Source organism: Crocodylus porosus, unplaced genomic scaffold (assembly GCF_001723895.1).
Source record: "Crocodylus porosus isolate Cpor-Errol unplaced genomic scaffold, CroPor_comp1, whole genome shotgun sequence".
NCBI lineage: Eukaryota > Metazoa > Chordata > Crocodylia > Crocodylidae > Crocodylus > Crocodylus porosus.
In genome coordinates, this window is record NW_017728935.1 from 7471657 (window position 1) to 7480737 (window position 9081).

Here is a 9081-nt window from a genome sequence, read left to right on the forward strand (position 1 = left end):
TACCACCCCAAGTCAACCATCCCTTGTTAACCAGCATGCCCTTTATCTCCCCTTTGCATGCTGTGCCACTCCTCCCTCCAAGGGAAATGAATAAAAGGAAACCCCAACTTGCTGTTAAGTTACAACTTCCCACGCCAATAACGTGGGCTGAGACCGACATACGTTACCCGCTTCTCCTGTGTCAGGGCTTGTTGCTGTTCATCCACAAAGAGCTGTAGAAGTGAAGGTCTTACCTGGCTCGCGATGGAAGCCCAGAGGTGGACGCACGAAATCACTGATCTTCTCCCCAACCTCTGTTAAGCTTCAAGGCAGAAAGAGAAGGCTGAATACTGGGGTATGGGGCATTAACTGACATCTCCATTCCAGCGACTGCATTGTGCTGCCATTTTTTTTTTTTAATACAACAGGAAATGTGCTAAACCACAATGCTTAACCCCGGTTCCTGTCTTGTTAGTTTGTGACATGGTACAAAAAGCTAGCAGGCAACTTGAAGCCAAGTTCAATATGGTGGTTTGGTTATCCTGAGATGTAAGAAGCCTGGACTTTTGCTATCAGCAGCCACTGTTATCCCTCACTGCACATGGAAGCGGTGCATGGATCCAGGAAGCTATGCCCACAGCACAGCAGGTCTTTTATTATGCTTGCTGATCCCTGCTAATTCCAAGGGGTCTGGGGTTAGGTAATTCCACCCAGGGTATAACAGCAGTTGGTGTCAATGGAGTAACCCTGGAAGAAATCCCTAGGAGAAGCTTAGCTCGGGTGACATGGCTCAGCTGTGTGTAACATTGCTTCCATTTTGTCTGCCGATGAAACAGCTGCCTTGGGAAGAGGAAGGTGTTTGTACACTAATCCAGCGTACACGTGCGTCTGTATGCTGTGCTAGAACGTGGCAAAGATGCAGCACTTTTAGGGTACATTTGTGTGATTAACCATTTGGCCATCAATGAAAGAATGCCTTCAAAAAGGTCCTGATGCAAAGCTCCTTGAATTCAACGGAGAGGACCTAACTAACCTGAATTGGGCCCGAAAGGAATAAACAAGTCTCTTTCAGATTTCTGTGTTTCAGGTAGACTCCCCTCCAGTTCTTCATGTGTCCTTGGCAAATACTTTATTATGCCAGCTTAGCTTTAATTTACGCTGTGTTTCAATTACTCCTTTTTCATTTTTTTTTTAAACTTCAACTGAGATGTTATAAAATGTAATCAGCAGAGACAAAAAGAACATGCACATATCATGTGATCCAATAACATAGTTAATGATGCTTTTTAGATATTTAGCGTTGTTGAGTTTGAGGACTCCCTCCTAACTTCACTGATGGATAATGTGATCCCTAAAACTTTAGATGTCCTCAGCTCCCATTGAAATCACTGGGAACTCAATATTTGGCTTGCAGGGAGTTTTGGGTAGTTGTCTAACTCAGAACTGATCCCAGTCCATCCAAATGCTATTATCTGCATTAAGCAATGCTATTAGCTCTTGCAAGAGGTCACTTTGGGTAAGTATATAAAGACAAGCAAGATACAGCCCAGTCCCTGTTCATGGCACCTATGCATTGCCTCGGTGGAAGTGAGGAGTAATAATGGTATCAGTTCAGTAGGAAAGGATGCTATGGGGCCTGGTGCTCCTCTCACTGGAACATAGGAAGAGGAGAACCAGGCCCTATGTTAAAGGGAGTTCATCCTGGGTTTTCCTAACATGTTGAAAATAGATGTCTTACATAGTGGCTCTTCTTGGGACTCTGTGTGACGAGGAGCCTAGAGATTTAGTACTAAAAGTCACGAGGGCTCTTGGAAGAGCAGGAGGCATGTTGGGGGCTGCAATGGAGCGGGCAAGGGCCACCTCCTCCTTCCAAGAGCAGATCCAAACCCATCCACTGTTAGTTGTGCCCTCTCAGCCCGGGAAATGATTTTGCTGCTTTAAGCAAGCCTCATCTCCAGAGAGGAAATGGAGGCGGGTGGGAGGAAAAGTTAAGGATAGTCAGTATTGTCTCAGTGGTGTTGGTGCCTAAGCCACTTTGAAAGTCAGAGGCATTTCCAGCTTCTAAGGACATGACTACGCAGCAGCCCATGAGCTTGTGGGCACATGTGTTAAGCCTATGCAGGGGCTGACTGCCCAGCCACATGAATAAGTCTGTATGCGGGTGCAGTTGCATGGGGATGATGCTGGGGTCTACGAGGGCGCGTGCCGGCATGCTTAGAGCTGGATCTGTGCTAGGAACCCGCTTTGTCAATGTCACTGAGGCACTTTGGAAAATCCCACCAGAAATGCTCGTTTCACTGACCAGAAAATAACTGTATTTACCTCTGTGCTCATGCCATTAGTCGTTTCCTAATTAGCCCTCAATGCATATTACCAGCTATGTTCTTTCAACCTTTTCTATGTCCATAATATTTCTTGTGAGAGCATCCAGGAAGTCAGGGACCCAGTCTCTTAATATGAGGGGAATTGTCACAGAGATGTAGGGATAGTGCAGTTCCCGTTGACGCAGCGCTCCACTCTTGATAATCTCCAGAGCACACTCTTCTTTTGGTGCAGGTTTGTTACATATCACATGGGACACTGCTTTCATAGCTGATTCTGGAGTGGAGGATAGAAGAAAGAAAACTGTTATCAGACATGTGCGTTGCCTGTGGAATCTAATGCTCTATGATTTCAGAGGCGTTTGAAATTGCATGTTATTGTGGAAAATAATGCCTTACTAGAGGCGCTGAAGAAGGAGGAGAAGGAGGAAGAAGAGGAAGAAACTTGAAGTTTATGTTTAAAAGGGAGGGATGCTTTTTGAGTAGGCAGTTGTATTATGTAGTTACTTGGATCAAAGTATCAGGTAAATGAAACAAAAACGCCACAGGTAAATTATTAAAGGTATTCAGGGACCCAATTCCCTTTTTTTGGAAGTAGGGGTCATATTTTAAAGGCATTTAGAGATCCTTTTCTCATTTTCAAGTGTTTTAAAGCACTGCAGTTGCCCAAGTTTCAGTCTTCCTAAGTATTTAAGTCCATTTAAAAAATGAGACTTTTAAGAAAATGTTTGTTAATGTAAGTTCAATCTGTACTGGCTGTTGTAAAATGCAGTAATTGAGCATGAAGTCATGAAAGAGACCACAGTGAGCTAATTTTGCGATTATTATATCAGCGGTGTAATTTTGAGAGAGAGTAAGCATTTGCAAGGAATGCAGCAGGTAAATTGAGTGAAATGCTAGTAGTTCTTTCATCTCAAAGCTCAAGCAACAAATCTTCAGGAGGGGTTAAGCTTTGTAAAAATGCCCAGAGAGCAATGACTGTTTTTCAAAGAAGGAGGCTGTTTTAGTTCAAGAAAAGAAAGAGAAAAGCAGCATTTCATTAAAAACAAAAGAAAACAAAACAGAAGCAAAACTATTCATTGATTGAAAATATTGACAAATTTGAGTGCTAATTGTTTTCCATTTTTTGCATAGAAGTGATGTTTTGTGGCTAACTGTAGAGCGGAAGTGTGCAAGTGCATGCATGGAGAGATCCTACCCAGCAAGGTCTACATAACAGTGCCTGCCTTACCAGTGTTGATGTAGCCCAGGACACAGAGCGTGATGGAAACATTGGCATTCTCAACAATCAGCATCTGCCTCAAGGAGCTGAAAAACCCATCCAAGGCAAACTTAGTTGTAGAGTAGGGAACGGTAAACGGGTTCCCAACTTTCCCTAGAGAGACATGCAATGGTTAGCTTGATGTGACTGAAACCCTTCAGTTCACAAAAGCAGTCATGCCATTTTTACATTGACTTTCTTTTCAGTAGATGTAAAATGTTGACTTGCACCAACTAATCCTAGAACCTCGGCAGGCTGAAGGATACCATTAATATCACTATAACATTTTTATTTTAAAAACTCCTCCCAAATATTCCTAATGTAAATTTCCTGTAACGTGTAGCCTGAACACAACACAGGACAGTAAGTGGGGAATCAAAAGATTTTTTTCAGCGTAAATTCTGTATAATTGGCAGAACTCACTCGGGGCTAGTGTGAACCTCGAATCAAATCTGTCTAGCTGTCCCACATGCAAACTCACTAGTATGCACCTGTGCACCATGTACGGTGAACAAGTAACATCCTGTCTCCTTATGGCAGGCATTGCTAGTGGATAGTTTGTGAGGAGTTCATATTTTATTTTATTTTATTTTATTTTTGCTTTGCTTTGAGTTTTTACTGTGGGAAATTTGATTTCATTTTATTTTTGCTTTGCTTTGCTTTGCGTTTGCACTGTGGGAAGGAAATGGTTGGTGTTTGGTTTTAGTTAGGCAGGCCTTTGTGACAGGGAAGCTTCAAGTTAGCAGGAGGTATAGAAGCATCAGAGCAATTCACCCCCTGCCTTGGGCTATGTTCGAGGTAGAAGTTTTCTAGAAAATAGTAATTTGTGTTTGACTGAGATCCTGGGGAGAAGAGGTGGCTTTGCATGCTGCCTGTCCCTGACCATGTCACTTCAGGGGAAGGTTTGCTGGGGAGGGGCAATGATGGATGCCCCGACAGTACATCGCTTCTCCACTGGGAAGCTGCCCTGAAAGTGTGTGATGGAGTATTGGTGCCAGCAGAAGGAGAATCAGTATATAAAATGGGAAGACTTGTATTTAGCATTCAGTAACCGACACAGTGAATCCAGAGCTCCAGTCACATTACCTAATTTCTCAGGAGACCCTTTATCTTCTCTTTTGCAGAGGGTTTTCAAACAAAGCTTCTTTAGACAGTAGCAGGGTCTAAGTCAAAGGAAAGATCTGGACTGGCTAGCACTAAGGTAGCCTGGGTCCTACTTACCTGCCAAGGAAGAAACTGCAACGACGCTGCCCCTGCTCTCCTTCAGCATCGGCAAGGCAGAGACGGTCATGGCCACATAGCTGAGAACATTAATCTCCAGGAGCTTTCGCGGGTGCTCAATGTCTCCCTTGAAGTAGCCAAAGTGTGTGCTGCCAACGTGATTGAGGATCAGCATGTCTAGGCCTCCTAAAAGACAAGATTGGGGGCTCTGTAGCGCTACCTGTTATAGAGTGAAGGCATTCTGGAATGACCATATGGCATTTTTTTTGTCCAGGCCACTCAGTCTTGTCCGTCCTAACCACTGACAAGATGTATCTTAAAAAGCACTCTCAAAATGAAATCAGCCTTCCCATTTAATATAAATGAAAAACAGAAACAATGTAGACATATGAATTGTTGGTATGTTGACTACATATTAGTAATATCCTTGACATTATTTAGTAGTATTTTTTTACAGTATTAATTCAATGTGGCTGTGGGAGGTATCAGCATTGCAGCATATAGGTTCAGTGGTCCTTCACCTGGGAAACTCATGACCTGGTCTTTGGTTAGTAAAAATGAGATGGAGATTTGTTGCTAGCATGTGACACTGCCTTGCAGAGCAGCTATATGCCAGGCAGCCGATTCTTAACATACCCCACAATTTCTCCGCCTTCTTCACCACCTCCTGTGCAAATGCCATGTTCTCCATGCTGCCACTCACATAGTGTATGGATGCTGCACCCAGCTCTCGACACTGCGTGGAAACCTAACACAAATAAACGGGGCATTTTGGAGAGGGATTCCCATATGCAGCTTCATAGGGAAATAAGTTGCTGGTGTAGGTACTCTGGCTGCAAGGGGTTGCATCACAAGAATGCTTATCCCATGGTTCTGTCTTTGGTTCTGTTTTATGGAAGTACAGCAAGCACTGAAATGATTTTCTCTCTCTATGGGTAAAGGAACGTGACAAATGCATCATTTGCAAGATCAGAACTGAAGGTGAGCATGAGCTTCTTTGTTGAAGCACATTCAACTGGATTACCCGGTAAAAACTGGTAACCAAAAACACTGAGTAGGTTTTTTTTTTTTTTGGTCAAAATCTCTTATCTGAAAAATAACATGTCTGAATAAACTCAAGAATTTCCAGGAATGATTTCTTTTGGGCAAAGGCAATGCATGAGAAACTGTATTTAGGAAAGAATGGTCTGGCTCAGTGTCTGTGTAATATTAGGGGTGGTGGGAATACAAGTTGGCAGACAGGCTCAGACTAGCATCCGTTTCATCCAGTGTTCAGTTTGTTGTGGTGGCACAGCACCAAACACCTCTAAGAAAGATGCAGGGATCTGCAAGGACAGTCACAAGATTGGTAGGGTAGGCACCAGAAAAAACAGAATCAAAATGAAACAAAACCAGACGTATGTTGGAAAATATGGTGTAGCCTCAACTACGGGACGTTATTCTGTCTCCATACATTGTGCATGCACGTATGGGCCTGAGCACCTGTATATGTTTGATCTGCTGTCCCGAATTTGTAATCCTATGTGTGGCCCATGTTTAATGTAATATGCCCATCCCAGTGGTGTCTGAGCACGCAGCTTCCACTCACTTTCTGTAGCTTGACTTCTGTCCGTGCCGTGATCAAAATATGAGATCCCATGCGTGCCAGGTGGTAGGCCATTTGCTCTCCAATTCCACTGCTTGCTCCGGTGACAATCACTCGCTTTCCTTTTAGCATCTCTGGAGAGCCATGGACAGAGAATGATGCATACCATGATTATATCCCACCCCTTCACCATCCAGGAACACCTGTGCCCAAGAACCATTGAAACGAACTCTTCCTGGCCTAAACTGGCCAACCTATCCTGCCCACTTTGTTTCCAAGAGAAGACGTGACCAAGGGAGCAGTGGACACTACACATATAACTACCACAGTATTGCAATGCACAGCTGCTCTCCTTTGGAGCCTACAAGCTCTGAAGAGCTCTGAGTAGCTCAAAATCGCAGTGTCCCACACTGTGGGGGTTTGGATTCAAACTCGACAGCCAACCCTTAGGTCACTGCGTGATGATGATTTCCCTCCGTTGATTTCCAATGGAGTTGCATTCATTTATGCTGGCACCTATCACGATGATGAGTGCAGTGGAAAACCTAGGTAGCTGGGGCAACTTTGGGCTTGTAGATGTTTAGATCCAGAGCTGAATTGTGGAGTTCACCTCCATCTTGATTCAAATGCAGATAAGACATTTTATATTTTGTGGTTAGGTTAGGTTTTGCTCAGTGTTTTGTCAAGTTCTCTCTGTTTTTTTGTAATAGTTGTAGCATTAACTAGAACTGAAGAAAAGTTTAATATGAATATATATATAATATTACATAATATGAATATATAATACATAATATACACTATATAAATAGTAATAATAACAAATAATATATAAATAATAATAAATAAAATATAAAGCATTATTTCAAATTGGTGGCTTTGAAAATCCTTGCCAGTCCTAAATATCGTCTAACACCTTCTTGGATGATAGTAACGTCTCTCCATACTTGCACTGAATTATGCTATGCCATTTTTTTTTTAAATTAGAGAAAACATTAGCTTCTCAACAGTGTTATTCCTAGAGTCACTTCATTTTGAAGGGCTGTGGGCAGACATTCAAAATACTCATGCAATTGTGGTATTTTAGAAGAGACTCATAATAACACATAACAGCTTGCCATGGTTTGAAAGTACATGCTTACTTGAATAACTTACCTACTTTAAACTCCTGCTTTGCTGAGTAAAAGTAGATGGCCAGCACCAATCCCATCAGGGCAAAGAGACTCTTCAGCAGCAGACCCATGCCACTGCAGACACTTACGTAAGAGAGAGAAACCCTTCTCGTGTAACTCACGCAGTCCTGGCAGGGATAAATGTTCTTGAACACGGGCAGCAAGAAAGGGCAGATTTCAAAATGTTTTCCTTTTCTGAAGTGGCTTGATTACAATCATCTTTCAAATTCTTGGTTTGCTATTTGTCCAGTTTAACCAAATTACAAATTACAAATTACAAAGCACATATTAACCAAAGCAAGAGTGCCATTTGGACTTTATGCCACCCTTTGCATACTGTTCATGCTGTGGTTGGAGCTGTGCCCTCTGAGCATGTTGAAAAGCGGTAGTTATATCCTTGGACTCTGCAAATGTGGATGAAGTTCCCAGTTTTCTTACAAACTTTTTTGGGGAGGGCAGACAAGGTTCTTTGGGTAAATCTGACATCTTTTATTAGACCAACTCAAATAGTTGGAAAAATTCTTAGCACGCTTTCAGGTATAAATACCCTTTGTCAGGCTGAGGAAGCATTTGGGGAGGGCATTTGCTTTTTCTATGTTTTCGTTTTCTCAGCTGCACAATGCAGATAAGACTTCCCTAGTGCCTGGGGGAACTGAGGGATAAATCCACTGAGAAATCTCAGCTGCTGGGATACTATACAACTCCAACTGAACTTTGGTGTTTGCAACACAAGCACCACAGTCCCTGGTACTGCTGGTTATTTGTGTAATGCTGGGCAATGGACATGTCTATACATGCATTAGTGCATTAATTTTAATACCTGTAATAACAGTTACTAACTTAATGAGCCATAATTAGCACTACTGCACAGTAGTGCCAGTATGCATATTTTATGTGATGCTAATGCACAGTAAACTAATTCTAGTGTACATTAGCACGGCTTTTGCCGTGACATGCTAATGTGCAGTAGAATTAGTCTACTGTCCTTTTAGCCTCTTGTGTAGGTGCACTCACCGAGTCTGCTGCCTAGGCATAAAGGCCATGAAGGAAGACAGTGAAAAGTATGGTAGAGTGAGCAAACAGATAAGTGAGATGCATCTTGTAGTCCTTTAATATTTCCCTCCTTGTCATTACTAAGAAAGGGGGCATATGTCAGTGAGACAGAGGGATCCCTCCCTGGGAAATGGCACTGTAGGTTTTTCTGCAAAGGATTTTCTAGAGAAGGGCTTAAAGGAGAAGAAAGCATTCTGGTGCACTGTATTAGGGACAGGAGCACAGGAAATCAATCTGAATTGGATAAATTCCTAAAGCTCTGCAGGGAAAATACTGGTCAGTTTTTGCTGCTCTGAGCTGCACTGACTTACCAGGGAGAATCTGCATCTCAGTGAGGCAAAGGAAAGCGCTTGCAGTGCAGCATTTGCAGGCACACGGCCGAACAGCACAGTTGTCAAACTCCTGTGGGCAGGGAGCTCCCCAGAACTGTTTCTTGCAGGCGTTCGGCTCTCTGCCAGTCCATCTGACACTCACCAGGGCTCATGCTCATGT

The 9081-nt window shown here is 42.9% G+C and overlaps 2 protein-coding genes across 4 annotated transcripts in view; both read right to left on the reverse strand.

Annotated features, from left to right (window-relative positions):
• Positions 1-1001, reverse strand: part of LOC109317896 (corticosteroid 11-beta-dehydrogenase isozyme 1-like) — a 7620-nt gene extending 6619 nt beyond the window's left edge. The window contains exon 1 of the mRNA XM_019546856.1: positions 234-1001. The gene's annotated coding sequence lies outside the window, so the exon portion shown is untranslated. The remainder of the gene's footprint in view (positions 1-233) is intronic.
• A 1270-nt stretch (positions 1002-2271) lies between these two features.
• Positions 2272-7708, reverse strand: LOC109317894 (corticosteroid 11-beta-dehydrogenase isozyme 1-like). 3 transcript variants are annotated; one of them, XM_019546851.1, is made up of 6 exons: positions 7520-7707; positions 6371-6501; positions 5419-5530; positions 4783-4968; positions 3532-3675; positions 2272-2577 (listed from the first exon to the last, which is right to left on the reverse strand). In XM_019546851.1, exons 1-6 carry the CDS (start codon positions 7605-7607, stop codon positions 2357-2359), a joined length of 882 nt encoding a protein of 293 aa, XP_019402396.1. In that variant the 5' UTR covers positions 7608-7707; the 3' UTR covers positions 2272-2356. The 3 variants fall into 3 exon arrangements, with proteins under 3 accessions (XP_019402396.1, XP_019402397.1, XP_019402398.1); XM_019546852.1 differs by having other exon boundaries at positions 7524-7612; XM_019546853.1 differs by lacking the exon at positions 6371-6501 and having other exon boundaries at positions 7524-7708.
• Between the last annotated feature and the right edge of the window lie 1373 nt (positions 7709-9081).

What these genes read in the sequence shown, in the direction of transcription:
- LOC109317894 (XM_019546851.1), bottom strand. Translation starts at nt 7,607, where the DNA reads ATGGGTCTGCTGCTGAAGAGTCTCTTTGCCCTGATGGGATTGGTGCTG. An exon ending in GAAGGCGGAGAAATTGTGGG is followed by an intron (nt 4,969 to 5,418) that starts GTATGTTAAGAA and finishes CTTGTCTTTTAG; the next exon opens with GAGGCCTAGACATGCTGATC. An exon ending in CCTGGGCTACATCAACACTG is followed by an intron (nt 2,578 to 3,531) that starts GTAAGGCAGGCA and finishes CCTCCACTCCAG; the next exon opens with AATCAGCTATGAAAGCAGTG.